The 17210-nt window shown below is 34.0% G+C and overlaps 3 protein-coding genes and 1 long non-coding RNA gene across 9 annotated transcripts; 3 read left to right on the forward strand and 1 right to left on the reverse strand.

Moving 5' to 3' along the window:
• The first annotated feature begins 220 nt into the window (after positions 1-220).
• On the forward strand, positions 221-5610 carry LOC124452816 (charged multivesicular body protein 2a-like). 6 transcript variants are annotated; one of them, XR_006950881.1, is made up of 12 exons: positions 221-477; positions 581-668; positions 921-1025; positions 1105-1155; positions 1292-1363; positions 1434-1516; positions 1692-1746; positions 1823-1923; positions 2029-2074; positions 2948-3089; positions 4344-4474; positions 4654-5610. XR_006950881.1 is itself a non-coding variant. In XM_047003441.1 (10 exons), exons 1-9 carry the CDS (start codon positions 398-400, stop codon positions 2051-2053), a joined length of 660 nt encoding a protein of 219 aa, XP_046859397.1. In that variant the 5' UTR covers positions 221-397; the 3' UTR covers positions 2054-2074; positions 2948-3090. The 6 variants fall into 6 exon arrangements, 3 of the variants coding, with proteins under 3 accessions (XP_046859397.1, XP_046859398.1, XP_046859396.1); XR_006950883.1 differs by having other exon boundaries at positions 3064-3089; XR_006950882.1 differs by lacking the exon at positions 2948-3089.
• Positions 5611-6011: 401 nt separating this feature from the next.
• On the forward strand, positions 6012-9425 carry LOC124452817. The gene is made up of 5 exons (XR_006950884.1): positions 6012-7254; positions 7327-7485; positions 7722-8080; positions 8532-8826; positions 9375-9425. It is a non-coding gene; the product is annotated as an uncharacterized LOC124452817 (long non-coding RNA).
• A 969-nt stretch (positions 9426-10394) lies between these two features.
• Positions 10395-14243, forward strand: LOC124452774 (ectonucleoside triphosphate diphosphohydrolase 6-like). Its single transcript, XM_047003384.1, has 14 exons — positions 10395-11218; positions 11318-11391; positions 11466-11609; positions 11726-11804; positions 11939-11974; positions 12123-12211; positions 12427-12506; positions 12569-12630; positions 12719-12797; positions 12990-13063; positions 13220-13291; positions 13426-13482; positions 13545-13666; positions 13957-14243. Exons 1-14 carry the CDS (start codon positions 10933-10935, stop codon positions 14029-14031), a joined length of 1329 nt encoding a protein of 442 aa, XP_046859340.1. The 5' UTR covers positions 10395-10932; the 3' UTR covers positions 14032-14243.
• A 1203-nt stretch (positions 14244-15446) lies between these two features.
• On the reverse strand, positions 15447-17154 carry LOC124452775 (phosphatidylinositol 4,5-bisphosphate 5-phosphatase A-like). The gene has a single exon (XM_047003385.1). It carries the CDS (start codon positions 16939-16941, stop codon positions 15646-15648), a length of 1296 nt encoding a protein of 431 aa, XP_046859341.1. The 5' UTR covers positions 16942-17154; the 3' UTR covers positions 15447-15645.
• Positions 17155-17210: the final 56 nt, after the last annotated feature.

Consider the following 17210-nt stretch of genomic DNA (forward strand, 5'->3'; position numbering starts at 1 on the left):
TGCACTTTTTTGAAACCTAAAAGCGACTGCCGACTGGTTGGAATATACATCATGTATTTTGGTTTCACCAAACTGCACTTATTTGTCCGTATTTGGGGCCATATATTTTTTACAATAGCAGGGTGCCATAAAACGTTATCACCATTGTCTTTTTTGTGCCCCTGAAGCCAAGAACCAAGTTATGTCATATAAGGATGACACATCCCACAATTCGATCATATTTTGTAAGAAAAGGTAAATTGTGTGTGCTGACGAATTGTTTTATTTTAAAGTACAACATGACGTTGCACTACATTATCACGTGACAACAACATAAATAAGCTGAAAAGTTCGTAAATTATACTTATAGATATTGAAAAGTCTTAAAGTTTGATTTCTATCTTTCAAAATAACAGCGATGGATTTTTTATTTGGGAAGCGAAAAACTCCTGAAGAAATGCTGAAGCAAAATCAGCGCGCTCTAAACCGGGCTATGAGGTAAACAAGTTGAAATGTGAAAACATATATAATTATTTTGTGAAATACTACAACAAAATTGAGAGCGATAAATTGCTTTTTTTGTAAATGCTTTTTACATCAGAGATTTGGACAGAGAAAGAGGAAAACTTGAAGCTCAAGAAAAGAAAGTTATTGCTGATATAAAAAAGATGGCTAAGCAAGGTCAAATGGTAAAGCTATTCTGACATTTATTTGATTCTGTATTTTTTTGTTGTTGTTTTTTGATACACAACTCAATGATACATTAGTATGTCTCTTACTTGAGAAATAAAAACACTATTCAAGATGCTTCTATTTTCTTGATGTACAGAAAGACTAGACAAACTCCCTATTTCATGCAAGTATCCATTTGTCAGTTGCTACCAAGACACCAACGTTCAATGTTTGGTTCAAGTTTCTTAAAAAATTTTACTAAATTTTAGGATGCAGTGAAAATTATGGCAAAAGATTTGATTCGAACAAGGAGATATGTAAAAAAGTTCATGTTGATGAGAACAAATATTCAAGCTGTCTCCCTTAGAATTCAGGTTTAAAACAGTCTATATTTGCTAGTACTGGTATAATTTACATTTTATCCAAAATTTTTGACAGAATTCTGTTATTTAGACTTTACGTTCGTCAAATCAAATGGCTCAAGCAATGAAAGGTGTTGCTAAGGTTTGATTTTTCCTAAATGACTTGTTGGATAAATTAAAGATTAAATAAATCTAGTTATTAGATATTTTTTGTTGTAGTCCTGACTATGTGTATTACAAATCATCCTGATACCAGTTGAAATTGTATTTTTGTTCAGGCAATGGGTACTATGAACAAGCAATTGAAGTTGCCTCAGATACAGAAAATCATGATGGATTTTGAAAAACAGGTTTAACAAGTGAAATGTTATTGAGAAGTGGATATGAATTTAACAAATGCCATGTTAAATGATATTTCAGTCTGAGATTATGGATATGAAAGAGGAAATGATGAATGATGCCCTTGATGATGCTCTTGGAGATGAAGATGATGAAGAAGAAAGGTATTTACCTGTTTAAATCAAATATAGCAATACTAACATTGCACTAAAATTGCCCACAGTTTATTTACTAATTGAAAAAACAATTTTTATTGTAGTATGAGGTTTTTGCTGTCTAAAGTGTACATTATAAATACTTTCGATGGATTTCTCTAACATAACTTATATGATTTTGTAGTGATGCAATTGTAACTCAGGTCTTAGATGAACTTGGACTTCAACTAAATGATGAGGTAAGACGTTTCTGTTTAACAGCACATCTTATATGGATAAACTTTGCAGTAAAAAACTTGTGTAATATTTATGTAGTTGACTGGCCTGCCACAAGCTGGAGGTTCTATTGGTTCAACAAGTAAGGCAACGGATAAAACTCCAGTTGCAGCTGATGCTGATGCAGATTTACAAGCAAGGTCAGCCTACTTTTATTAAGATAGCATACTTTACATGCATGTTTAAAAGCATTCGTTAAATAATTCTGTTTGGAGAATGTATGCATACCATTGTATATTATTTAGGTTGGAAAACCTACGGAGAGAATGAGGCATCTATGAATCGCAAAATGTAATAAATTCTTGTAATTTACGTGTAAATATCAGTTTATATGCAGACATGAAATTTCAAGTACTCTATGGTGTTTAATTGATAAATGAAGTCCTTGCTATAGTAACAATGGCAACATTTCAAACAAAGAAAATGCATGTCTTTCTAAAAATGATTATCATGCATACATGGCGGTTTTCGAAGTGATACTATCGGTACTTGTTGGTCAAGCTGACCATGTTTAAAATTGATAAAAACTGCAAAGTAGAAGACAATAGATATACTACACAAGACTTGCCAATTCCATTCAACTAATTACAGAATTCATGTTATTATTTAATAAAGTGTAATGTAATTTTAGAACACTTTTAACACCTTTGTATGCATGTGGAATCATTCCCGATCAACTTTTTTTACTTGTATGCTTCAATTTCACTCTACTCTGTTATCAGTAAAGTGGCCAACCTGCAAGTTTTAGTCCTACTATGTTGTTTGACTTGTTCCCAGACATTTTTTCATTTCTATGGAACTATTTTTTTTTCAATAAGCGAAGACATAAAAATAAAAGTTTAGGATACTCCACTGTTAATTATTGCCAAAAGATCCATTCGTATCAATTGTGTGGGATATATTCACTTAAAAAACATCACTTGTTGCTGGAACCATTGATTCATCATCATGTTCAAAGCAAATATATCGGAATTCGTACCACCCCAATAAAAAACAACTGTCTGTATTTGAACTGTAACTAGTTTCTTTGCTTGTGATCAAAACAGAAAACTTTTTTTTTCTTTTTAAGTATCTTTATTTTAAGGATAAATGTGGAAAAAAAGCACAGAGTAACCATCTCACTCTTTGGGATCAAAATCTGGAATAAATTATTTCATATTTTAGCCAATAAGAGCTTGAAAAAATGTAACCAATAACAATGCCAGATCTCATCGAAATGAGCCAATAATATCAGGTTACCAAATGATCTTAACACACATCAATCACTTTTTCACTGCCAGATGCCCCGAAGACTCGAAAATGAAAGGTATGGTAGTGAACTTTTTATTAATTACTTAGAAAAGTACTTCAAATGTCGATGAATTCGATGACAAAAGGCTTGTTTGATGTAGAGTTACGTATTGTTTTACTTGCAAATGTTTTTGTCGAGTATTTTTAAGTAAACTGGCGTTTTACTGCGTGATTTCGCCGGTGTGTTTGCTTGGAAAAGAACACCTTGTCACTTGTCAGTATAAAAACGACAAGTTTGTATGTTTCAAAGTCTTTCTTTCGATTTTTACATAAGTATGTTGTCTATTGCTAGCATTTGGATTGTTTCGAAGTAAATTTTGTTGAATATTTTCACTTTTAACGTGTTTTTGTGAATCGATATATTTTCAACAGCAAACTTGCGCGACCGACATCTTTCTCGTTTCAACGCAAAAATATGAACAAATATTGCGAAAGAAGATACAATATGGCAAAATAAAGGCGAAGCATGGTATTTCTTATTGCTTGGGTTGATTTTAATCGGTAAAAAGTGTTCTTTTGAACGAGAATTTCGAAGATATGTGAAAAACATTAAAATGTTGGTTCATGTCGGACGTTGAACTTTTTGCAAGACGACCTTGTCACTTGTTAGTATAAAGACGACAATTTTTTTGATATTTCAAAGTCTTTCTTTCGATTTTTACATAAGTGTGTTGCCTATTACTAACATCTGGATTGTTTCGAGGTGAAATTTTGTTGAATTTTTGAACTTTTAGCATGCATTTGCGAGTCGATATATTTTCAACAAGAAACTTGCGCGACAAACATCTTTCTCGTTTCACCGAAAAAATGTGAACAAATTCTGCATTAAACGATATAGTATGGCAAAATGAGTGTTAAGAAGGGTATTTCTTACTCCGTGGGTTTATTTTTATCGATAAAAAGTGTTCTTTTGAACGAAAATTTCGAAGATATGTGAAAAATATGAAAATATTGGTTCATGTTGGACCTTGGACTTTCAATTAATTTGCCGCCTTTTTTGTTCCGCGTGCAAATGAAAAAAACTGGGCACAAATTATTCAAAAGTAACAAGCTTGACTATAGAAAACAATTTTTCAGTGGAGTAGGGTACAGGGAGAATTTTCACCATGGAATATATACATTGATGCAAAGGTATAAGCATTGAAGAGATTAATCCATCACCAATGAAAGATTGTAGCTAAAATTAGCTACGCTACTTAGAAAAGTTATTATTCAAAAGCTATGGACTCTTTTTAGAGCATTTTCCAATGTACGTGTTTAAATTCTATAGGAAAAGATGCTAATTTCTTCTTGACTATAAATACTCACAAAGAATGCAACCGAAATCGTATCCTAATGTTGAAATTTGAAAAAAGATAAAAGGAATAGTTATGGAAAGAATAGGAAGAAAACTAAAAAGAAGTAAGGGAGACAAAAATCGTTAAAACTTTCATTGACTGCCTAGTTTGTTTTAGATCTGTTATTACATGTTTTTGTACTGGCAATGAAAATGGTTCTGAAAACTTTTATCATAGCTAATATTGTGCAACATCGAATGGGTAAAAACACAAAAACTCATAACGTTTAATTTGAATTGATAGGATACTCGAATGAAACAGACAATCCGACTGAGAGTGTGTTTAGGAATTTACTTGTGCACATATTCAAATTTTTTGGCGTTAACAAATTTTGTCTTAAATATTTTTTATTATCTAATCATTGTCTTCATATTTTTCTGCCAATACATGAGTGCTATGTTAAAACAAAAAAGAAGCTTTATACGTTTTTGGCAGGAATGATTGGACTACAAGTCAAAACTATTGTGAGTAATCCATCTTTCGTTCAATAGCATATAAAATAACAAAGAAGTCTATATGACTTCCTTCTTTTGAAATCTACAAAATATCAAAAGAAATTCATTGGAAAAAATATACTCGTGAAACGAAAATAAAGCTTGTGTGCATGCTGTAGGTATATTTGTCGATACACTGGGAGCTTAAAGTTTTGATTTCGCCTATTATTTTTTATTAAATAAGTAATTTAAAACAATCATTGTGAACGATCTATCTGAACTCTACGTTCAATGGCATATAAAGAAGTCTATACGACTTTCTTTTGAAATATATAAAAATTCAAAAGAAATATTCTTTGGAAGAATTCTACTCATGAAAGAAAACCAGTAAATAAATTTTGTGTGAATTTTAAAACAAATGCTGCTCGGTTTATAGAGTAAGGATTGTTAGATATAATAAGTCAAAAATTATTGTGGTGCATGATCGATTCATATAAATTATATATACGTCCAGACCAAATAAAGAAGTCTATATGACTTCCACTTGAAATTTATAAGGTATTAAAAGAAAAACTTTAAAAGAAGAAATCTATTCATGAAACAAATGTAGATGTCATATTTGTCCACATCCATATTTTTTCCATACATTAGCAACTTTAAGTCTTCATTTGCCCACTATTCTCTTATTAATTAAAAAAGTAAGTAAATAGTATTGTTGTAAATATCATTATGAATGAAAACGTTCAAGAATTGACTGCAAGACGTACAGAACAGCACTGAGTACCACACAAGATTTAAAATTTTTTGGAAAAAGGTCACTTCAAGAGCCAAAACTTCACTAGTAGAAGAGAACACAAGATCCAGTGTACATAGTCCATTTGGTAGGAAGAGTGAGAGTTAGTAAGAGTGAGAGTTAGTAAGAGTGAGATTTTGGAAACTTTCGTGAATCTATAATGAAGCACAGCATTTTCGTTTGTTTGAAATGCACACAAAGGAAGCACCTTTCGTTGTTTGGGGTGTTCATCAACTCTTGTTGAGACACTTCGGCGAACCTTGCAAGTATAGCGTCTTCCGTTGTCGAGGCACTTCAACGAATCTTGCATGTGCGGCGTCTTCTGTTGTCGAGGCACTTCAGCAATGCTTGCATGCGCGGCGTCTTCCGTTGTCGAGGCACTTCAGCAATGCTTGCATGCGCGGCGTCTTCCGTTGTCGAGGCACTTCAGCGATGCTTGCATGCGCGGCGTCTTCCGTTGTCGAGGCACTTCAGCGATGCTTGCATGCGCGGCGTCTTCCGTTGTCGAGGCACTTCAGCGATGCTTGCATGCGCGGCGTCTTCCGTTGTCGAGGCACTTCAGCGATCTTGCATGCGCAGCGTCTTCCGTTTTCGAGGCACTTCATCTATTTTTTCATACGCATATTTTTGTGTCTTCTGTTGAACATTTCATCAATTTTTGGAAATGCAGCGTCTTCTGTTGTTGGGATACTTCATCATTTCTTGAAAGAGCAAAATCTTCCTTTGTATGGGAGATTATATTCTTGAGAGGTTAGCTATTTGCATTGTTTAAGTTCTTCAGAAACTCTTTTCAAGTGCAACGTTGTCTCTTTTTTGTGTGTCATTATTGTTTAGAGGTGTCAGATAGATCAGTTTAGATCAGATAGGAAAATATTACGAACGTAACATAAAAGCGAGGAATTTAAAGACAAAGTAGACAGTTATATATTGAACAGAAAAACGAGATTTAATGAAGCAAGACAAAAGATGACAAAAGAATCTTTTGACACCGAAAATAAGATGGAATGATTTCAAACAAAAAGGAATTAACCTAAAATGATGCAAGGCAAAGTGATATAGCAATATTGTGAAGTGAAATAAGATAAAAAGATGAAAGACAAAAATGACATAAGAATCTTGTGAAGAAAATTAAGATGAAATAATGCAAAAGAAAGATGACATTATAATCTTGTTAAGAAAAATAAGACAAATTGGTGCAAGAAAAATATTTCATAAATTTCTTAACAATATTTGTAAATATATTGCCTGATGCTTTAATCCATATATGACATTTGGAGGCACATTTAACAGTTTTGTACATGCTGGCTTTTGTTTGCTTTTTGTATTTTCTAACGTGATTGGCATGACTTAATTGTCTTTTATAACTTAACAAAACTGAATAAGCTATCTATCGACTTAAGTTAAAGTAATATGCATAAATAATCTAGCTTTCTTTTATAACTTACACTTGCTCGACGGCTATTGATCGACTTAAGTCGGACTAACGTGCATGAATAACCTAGTTTTGAAAAGTTGTCGTTTCCATTGTTTTCGATTTGCACTTGATTTTCGACCAAGTGTGCACAAGTAAATTTCTAGAGATGCTGCAGGCGGTGCAAAACAAAGGATGTATGTCAGGTAAGATGAAAATTCGACAATGCACTGACTTTACATTAAAATTTACTTGATATTGTGCCTTTTGAATTTCAGAAAAAGAAACATTGCGCTTTGGGGAACATGATGGAAGTACTAAAAAAAATAATCATGATTATGACATTGTGGGGAAGTTTTAAAAAAGTAATGGAACCACTTTCACAACTGCTAACATTGAGGAGATGCAGTTGGCTGCTTTTGACAACCAATCTACAGGTATCCAGGTTTTCTTGTAAATACCATTATACTTCCTCATATGCAATTTTTGAAAAACTGTTGTATGATGAGTTCATAGAAGCACATTGTTCATTGGTGGTGTTAAGTCTTGAATTTGGAGACTCCAGCTTGGTTTGAGTTTGTTAGAACTTTTTTCATCGAATATACCGTTACTTTTTCTCAATTTGAAAAGCTTTCGTTAAATTATGAGTCTTTTGAATCCATTTGTTTTGTAGGAATTGATTGATACTGTGGATTACATTCTGCGTGGTTGTTGTGGATTTTATGGTGGCTGTCGTGGATTGCATCGTGGCTGTCGTGGATTGCATCGTGGCTGTCGTGGGCTGCATCGCGGCTGTCGTGGATCTTTTCAAACTAATCTTGCATTACGTTAATCTACGAATGAAGACTGACGACAACGTTTCAAAATCAATGTTCCAATGTCCATATGTTTCAATGTTCCACTTCATGTCTTCAGTTAGCAAAATATCTATGATAGTTGGAGTATGTTTCATCCTATGAACAAAACAACCTTACACAACACTGCAAGAAGTTGTAAAGAAGCAGTTGGCTGCTTATGACCACCAATCTATAGGTAATTTATGAGTATCTATTCTTATTTACCAATCTTTTTAGTTTCTTTTTGGCTGCATTACGAGCAGACGATAAACATGTAAGTGGGAATTTTTCAGACAAAAAGCAATTTATAACGTTTGGCCAAAAATAACTTACCGTTAAAATCGGAAATTGGGATGTTATTAGTTGAAAAATTAATGGTTAAAACCCTGGAATATCGTTATATGTTTGCAGCCGTCCATGTTAGAGTGCTGAGATGGGCTGTTGCTTTTGATGTTGATTCCTTTTGACAGCTTTAGTGGTAGCCATTTTCAGAGCCAAGTACAAAGTAAACGTATATTTCCCACTTCCCACGTTTACTCTGAAGATGACTGCCGCTAGGGTTGACAAGACGTCAGTCGACAGCAACACTAACAATACTTTTCAGGACTACACCTTTCATTATCTGGAACCTTTCATTTGTTTTGTAGTGAAGAAAGAAAACAATGGTGGTGGCGTATTAGCTCTATTCATATATTGCATCATGTTTGTCATGGATTAAATCAAATTGTCGTTGGTCACAATCATAGCCGTCGTTGATCACAATCATAGTCATCGCAGATCAACTCAATGCTGTTGTGGATTACATTATGGTTGTCGTGGATTTCTATCATCGTTTTCTGGATTGACATCACCATTGTCGTTGATTTTATGGAATCAATCTTGGGGATTTATCATTTGAGGATTACGTTAATCTACGAACGAAGACCAAAAACAACGTTTCAGGTTGGACGTTTTTTAGTTAAAATCCTGGTGATCAACACTAACAGGAAGTTGATTGAACATTGGCTGAGTTATATAACAAAGTTACTTGTTCTTTTGATTCCTGTTAATGTTTTTTTGTATGCACGTCTGATGTCGAGAAAAAGGTCCGGTTTTTTTATGCTTTTCGTTTATTTGATCACCAGGATACACGATCCTGAGTTCAAGGAAATAAGCATGGGTTTCTTTGAGTTTTGGTCGTGTCTATTGATTCTTGAAATGTGCATAATTAATTATAAGATTCATTAAAGTAAACATTAAAAATCTAAATGCACAAATTAAAGCGCAACGTAAGTAACTAAATGTGCTAAAATTAACGAGAAAATTACGGTCTAAAATACAGCAAATTTCGAATTACAGATTGAACGGTAAAAATAGCAAAAAACTTGCGGTCCGAAACAAATCCGGCATGTGAGCTGCATAGCGCAAACTAAATGTATTTAAAACTATAAACGTCTGAAATATTCTTCCTTGATGATGCTTTATCAACAATTTTAACGTTTTTTTTATAGAACTATCAAAATTTTGAACCATGCAAAACTTAAAACGTTCATCAAACACTAGAAAATGAAGAAAAACAAGTAAATATGTTTAATAATACTTTTGAAAAAATGTGTGATCTGCATCATCAAGAGGAATATGCTAGAAGTAATGTCTTATTGCTCTAATGAAGAGCGAAGCAGAATAAGTGCATGAAACCCGGCATTGCTTTTGCGAAAAACTGTCAAAATCAATGTTATGACAGTGGCATGTTCAAGTTAAAATAACGGCTGTTATTTAACTTGAAGAAAAATAAGTCAGAACAGGAAGATAGTTTAATTGTTTTTGATGTATTGAGTTTGCTCGTCTCTAAATGAAGTCGAACATCTTCATTTATTTTATGCATGGAAGATGATTTCATAGCCAGACGAACTAATTGGATACATTTAGCCTAGTCCAGGTAGGAATAGTCGTAAATGGTGCCATGATGGCATCTAGGTGATCGAGTGTTGGACACAAGAAGGATTGGTTGGCACGCCGTTTGGTAAAGTATAAGGGCCCAGGGAGGCGGTTTTCCACCCCTTAGGTTCTCTTTCGGTTCGGGTACTAACGTTGCTTTACAGGTGTCTCGTCGTTCAAAGGTATGTTTTAATCATTTTTGTGCAGCGTAGCTCGTAGGTACTAGGAAGAGGTTCAAATCGGCTTTTTCATGCCACTGATCAACAGGGTTAAGCTAAGGATGCGCAAAGCAAAATGCATGAAAAAATGGCGTAATGAAAAATTGGCGTAATCTAAAAATGGCGTAATCTAAAAATGGCGTAATCAAAAATGGCGTAATCTAAAAATGGCGTAATCAAAAAATGGCGTAATCAAAAAATGGCGTAATCTAAAAATGGCGTAATCTAAAAATGGCGTAATGAAATGAAGCCGGTTCCGGATTTTTCACTTTTTTTTTACAAAGATGCATATTTCCTAAGTCACCTTTTTTAACAACCTTGTAAAGATAAAGGCAGTCTAATAAATTTTGTAAATATAATCAAGGCCTTAAAAAATTTTAACATCCTTTTTTTGTAAAGATAACTAGTAAAAGTAGATATGGTGATTCCACACGTAATGTGCATCCACAGACTGGCTTTCGTGGCTGGTTTGTTCTTTGAGGGTTTTCCTCCGGTGATACGCCGGTTTCCCTCATCTTTAGAGAATCGCTCTAAAGAATAACAAAAAAGGGTGGCCATGACCGGGACCTGCAGTAGGGATTGTATGGTTATCGGGTTGGATTCCCGATCCACTCAAATACAGCGGGGTGTGGCAGAGTTAATATGGTAATTTTCTTAGCAAGGAAATTTTAAAAAAAGGAATTTCAAACGTCTTGAAAGGACTTTTCATCACTGACACGTCACAATAACCCGATCTTATCCGAAGTTTATAACTTTGGTTCTGTTGCCTCGAGAGAAAAAATAGCTAATAAACAACCTAAAGGAAACGCCAAATTTTTATTTAAGCTAATGAAAACTGCTTATGTCTGACTGACATAAATACTTTTTAATTTTTTGACTAATCAATTTTCCCACATTCTCAATTTAATTTTGAATGATGGTAAAAAATGGGCAGTATTTTAATAATCCTATAGTTGCAGCTCTCTTCTGGCTGATACTACTCCCACAGAAAAGTTGTATAAAGACAGTATGGCAAAATAAATTTGATGACTGGAACTCTTGCAAAGCTCTACGATTGGTGCTTATGATGCCTGGAATGTGTATGTGTAACAACAAGTTAACAAAATCAATGGTGGTCAAGTTACTGTATCAGGTTGTTTTTGATGCTGGAAGTACGGGCAGTCGAATTCATGTGTTTGAATTTCGCCAGGAAGAAAGAGGTATGTTTCCTGAGAACTTTTAAGGCATTGCATGGTAACACCAAGTGCTCAGTTCCACACTGTGTTGCTATTAATTCCTATAAAATAATATATTTTAAGGAATCAAGTTGGAGCATGCTTACTTTGAACATGTTGAGCCTGGATTGTCATATTATTATGGTGAACCAAAGAAGGTTCGTAAAATCGTATTAACCAGAGTGCTTGGTCAAAAGACAAAGTTATATGGCATTTTCTTTTTTAATTATAGAGTATTACATCGATTAGTGGTCTGTTACAAAAAGCTCTTCAGGTTATACCCAAAAATAAATGGACATCAACACCAGTGTCATTAAAAGCAACTGCTGGTTTACGTCTTCTACCACAAAATGTTGCTGATGACATCATGCAAGAGGTGCATTGTCCACCTTAACGCAGTAATTACCTGCATCATATTATTAGCAGTACCTGTTTAGTTTTTGCAACACAATTACATTAATTTGGATTTGAGAAATTTCCAGTTTTGTCTAGGTTCGCAAGTTTTTGTTTGCTTCACCTTTAAAAATCAAGGATGCAAATTCTGTTTCAATTTTGGATGGAGATGATGAAGGTGTGTGCTTGTGCAAAGTATGAGACAAACTATGTGTATTTGATTATTTATTGAAATGTTTGGATGTATGTTTACGGACAACTAAAATTTATGTGATTAAACAACTGTGTATTTTTTCTTGACTTTTCATTCAGGTATTTTTGCTTGGACTACATTGAATTTTTTGACAGGTTTGTTTGTGATCATTTAGTATTTTTATTTGTTATCATGTTATTTTGTTTATTATTCCACTGTTAAAATATCCCTTTAAAAAAGCAATAGCATTCATATGTACCCAACAGATTTTTCTGTGTAATATGTGTGTTGAATATTTTATAGAAAATCTTTTTAAATTATCTACTGGGACTGTTGGTGCCCTTGATCTGGGTGGTGGATCAACTCAAATTGTATTTGAACCCAACTTAAAGGTAACAGGAGAATTTGGTAATGGTTGAACAATAAATTTATTCAATTCAATCCACAACTAAGCACAAAAGTGACATGCATAAAATTTTCTACAGCATCATTATCAACCTAAACTTTGCACAAAATTGAACACCATTGCTAAACTTCTATGGGTTTGCAAAGCTTTATACGTAGTATGAAGTAGTTACATGAATTTTTTGCTTTTACTTAATTGAAGGAAACTCTTCAATCCAGTCCAGCAACGCATATCATTAAGATAACCATAATGGGAACAGACCATTATCTGTATTCATTCAGGTAAAGTTTTTGTATTGACAAAGTGAGCCTTCAGCAAGCTAAATCTAATTTTATCTGTTTAGTTATCTTGGCTTAGGTTTAATGTCTGCAAGACAAGCAGTGCTACAATTAACTATGCAAAGTGGTAATTTTGTTAAAACTAATGGACTGAATGTTAACATTGTATCACTGCTTATTAAGAAATTTATTTTTTTTCTTTGTTCTCTTACAAGATAATATTACATACAGCCCTTGTTTTCCTCCTTCATACAAAGGATTGTGGTCTTATTCTGGTATAGACATGAGTATTCAGTAAGTAGAAGTCCATTGGTACTTGTACATCATGTACATGCATGTGATGGTCAAGATGACTGTGATTAAGAAACATAAATGTCATATACATTGCAATGCAAATTTTTCATTTCACTATTGATCATGTAGTGACAGGTGTCATTTCTTACCCATTGTAGTTATCACTTTACTTTACCTTGGTGTTTTGTGTAGAGGTGAGGACTCCTTTGGTTATGAAAACTGTGGTCATTATGCTGAAATGATTGTCGATAAACTGCACAAACCAGGTATAGCTTCATTGGTCTTACATAGTTTTATGATGATGACTGACGGGAGAAAAAAAAACATATTTCTTACAGTTTGCAAGGGTCCAGCTTTCATTATTATCACTTATGAATTGCATTATAATTGGTGAATGTATTTTCTGCTTTTAAATTTTACAGCTGAAATTATCAACAGAAGATTTTATGCATTTTCATATTTTTACGACATCGCCTTTGAGCTTGGCCTCCTAGGTACCATTTCACTGTTTAACATTCCATTTAGTCTGTTTTGAAAGTAAACATATCTCTCAAAATTTAGCTAGTAGTTTCAATTTGAAAATTAAGATGGAGAATTAACACATTTTTTTACACCACTATTTTATCAGATGATCCTAATGGGCAACTCATCTCTGTTGATTCTTACATTGATGCCGCCACAAGGGGTTGGTTTTTTACACATTACTTTTTTAGTATAAGGAAATAATCAATGTGTGTTGTATTTTAGTTTGTTCTAATCAAAGTGACAAGGATACATCATCTAGACGTCCATTTCTATGTCTTGATGCTGTTTATGCTACCATCCTATTGTGCAAGGGTTATGGATTTCCTGGTTCACAAATGATTAGGGTAATGTATTCCACATTTCCTTGTATTCCTCAACTCCACATTATAATAAAGTGGATGACATATTACATACTTCTATCTAATTATTGTAAGTTGCCAATATTACTGTTTGTTAACTGGGCTATTTTCTAAAACTTTCAAGTTAGTTGCTTGCTAAGATGAGTGTTTGATGATTTGTCTGGTAGCAGTCAATCAAAAGCACTAAAATACCAAACCAGGGACAACTTATTAGGGTAGAAAAATTTTGCGTTGGTTGAAAAACACTAGACTGATTCTATTTTGCATCTTTATAGATTGCTAAACAGATCAATAATGTTGAAGTGAGTTGGGCACTTGGAGCAGCTCTACATGCGCTTGAAATTTTATGATTGAAAATTTGATAGGTGGTAGTTGTTTTAGCAATCAATATGTCCATCAAAAGAAACAACTCTTGGTATGATCAAAAGTTGTTCATTCATACAGCTAAATGATGTAAAGCTCTCCAAATCGAAGTGTACACTTTGTAGATAAGGGATATTAAGGGTCTAAGATTATTTATTTTAGGAAATCTATTTGAATTAAATCAAATACTGAAAACAAACAGGGTCCATTAGTATATTTGAAAAATACAATGAATAACTTCATTTTTTATTCAAGTTTATTTCAAACATAACAATTAACTCAAAGTCTGATCTTTATAGCATGATTTCTGATCTTTTATCCACATTCTCAATGGAACTAAAGACAAAATATGTATTGTCAAGGTTTACTACACTTGTAAAAATATAGGTGTGTATTTACATAAGTCTGGGTCAATAAGTCAGTTAGTACACAATTACTGTGATGTAAGAACATACCTTTTGAAAACCAATATCTTTAGCATATTGCCTGAAACATTGCCGTGTCATGTTGATTCCATATTTGCGAATTATGCCATGACGATTTGAACTCACTCTGCTGTTAAAAACATAGAATAACATTTCAATCAAACTTGAGGTACTATAATTTGAAATTCAGCTAGTGAAGAATACACAATGAAATCCTAACCTTTAAGTAGATTTTGGTTGAAACATTTTGTTAGCCATTTTGAATATATAATTTTTAGTAATGAGGGAGCTTTGTTTCTAGCAATGGTTGATTGGCGTTTCAATGGCATGTTGCGCTTGCACAAAAATCATTGGATATTATGTGCTTGTATTCATAATAATGTTTTCTAACAATTCACGCGACGAGTCATGACAAGAAGGAGAAGATTTACAAGCTTTAAGGCCGTCATATTTACACTGGTAAGTCGTAATTTCGAATAAGGCTGTAACTTTACCAGGATGAGATTCAAATTATTCTATTGACGCAACAACAACTTTAAATAACGAAGTACATCTTACCAGCTTCTTGAGCCCGGTCCGAAGTTTCTCGGATGGCTAAACCATAAGTTTTGGTGGCCCATTTTGTTGAGACTTGTGAACGCGTGGAGAGAAAGTTGAAAAGAATTCGGTAGTTGTTGTCGCAATGACTTGTGGATAATTGTCTCCAAGTCTCTGACCCAGTCTTTTATAGAAGTCGCACGGTCGTACTTTTGCAAGAGCAACTGCGACTCCTTATAATTTCAAAATTTGAAAACAAAATTGAAAATGCCAAGCTCCGCGTTAGAACAACTCGATTATAATACGACATTTGTTTTTATGAGCATTACTTTCACTACTTTCATCAAGTTGTACATACCTATAACATATTTTCAAACTTACTTTGTTTCATTTCACATCAAAAAGTAAACAATGGTAGACAAAAAATGCAGAAGTGTTCATGAATGCTTCATCAATGTTTATTCACTAGTATGACTTAACATAAACATGATATTGTGCTCTAGGTACAGAATTTCATGACAAACAAGATAAAGTTTTTAATGTAGTCCACCATATGTACTTAGATGTATGACAAATGTCATATTATGGAAATGAACAGCGGGCAATCCTTAGCCCACATTTTAAGAAAATCCATTGAGTTTATTCAGTAAGAGGTTTTTCAATGTTTACTTCTACTGGATCAACATCTTCATCGTGGGGCTTCTTAATTTCAAAGGGGTCACTCATAGATATAATACAATCTTGCTTATAGCTATAGTAACATAACTGAAACAACCCTGGCTCCTCAGGAAGACAATCAAACAGAACAGCACACCCATTTTCGCCATACTCATCCCCATCACCCACGGCCCATTCATACATCTCATAATCATAGATATGTTGGCAACCCAGCCTATATAGGCCAATCCAATCCCAGCTATATGGTTTGTAGTCTTTCACAACATACACACACAAGCCATCATCATTACCATACCAAGGCATGCTATCAATTTCTAGGCGCCAAATAATTCGTGACTCTTGATCCATTTGCATGCTATCAATACTCACAACGCTTTCAGCACTGATGGGTTGATGGTCACTTGTCATATGCTGCTTGTGTGATGTATAACTTTGAACTATAATTTTATCTTGGACTGCTTCATGCCAAAGAATACGATCACACCATGCTGGCTTCCTCTTCAGGTCACTGGCATCCCAATCATTTGAACCAACACAATATTTATAGGTTGGTTGAAATTGAATTTCCGGCTCAAAAAAGCTTTGATAAACTTCTTCTGATGCCATGCTCCTAATTAGCTGATCATATTTTTTCAATGATGCAAGGTCACCACATAATATCTTTGCTTTTACCTCCTCAATGGACAACTCATCAAGGCGGTAGTTGAAATCACCAAAAATGCTTACATAATCATGTTCCATTACTTTTGCAGCTTTAACAATTGGAAACTTCATATTCTTTATGATGCTTTCAAAATTTGAATTTCTTTGCTTAGTTCCATCAAGATGGGCTGTTAAATGGCAATTGACAAAGCAAAAGGAGTGTCCATACAAGATAAATCGGACACCTACACCTCCCTTGGTGCCTAACCAACCATAGGCTGCAGTACGAGTATAGCCTGTTTTGATTTCTCGTACATAAGGCAGGTGCTTGGACTTTATTGCAACAATTATTATCATCCCGAGCATCCGAAGACTTTTGACACGAACCAGACCATAGTAACCAAGGTATTCTTGTATCACCTTAACCCAGCGATTTTCCATTATCATTTCAACGACAAAGGAATACGGTCGAACTTCAACTTCTTGTAAGCCAACTGCAACGATGTCCGGCAACGGTTTGTCATCGTAAAGATGTAGAAGTTCCCGTAGATCTTCCTTCGGAGGGTAAGTTCCATGTACATTCCATGAACAACAAACTACGTTTAAATTGGCCATTTTAATACGCCTCAATTTTCAAGTATCTTTCCAGAGTTTTTTTTTCTTTTAGAATTCAGACGTCTGCTGCGCGCTTTGACAAACTAAAAACTAAAAAGGCTTATGTTTCAGATGCAATTTCACGGCAGATGTTCATTATGCATATTACACATTTAAACTCCAAAACAATCTATGCCTTATTTTTGTGACGCTCTTGACAGATATTTGTAACTATTTTCGGAGCCTGTTCGGAGCACTCTCGGACTATCTTGTCAATCTCGAACAACGTC

Source organism: Xenia sp. Carnegie-2017, unplaced genomic scaffold, assembly GCF_021976095.1.
Source record: "Xenia sp. Carnegie-2017 unplaced genomic scaffold, XeniaSp_v1 HiC_scaffold_25, whole genome shotgun sequence".
NCBI lineage: Eukaryota > Metazoa > Cnidaria > Anthozoa > Malacalcyonacea > Xeniidae > Xenia > Xenia sp. Carnegie-2017.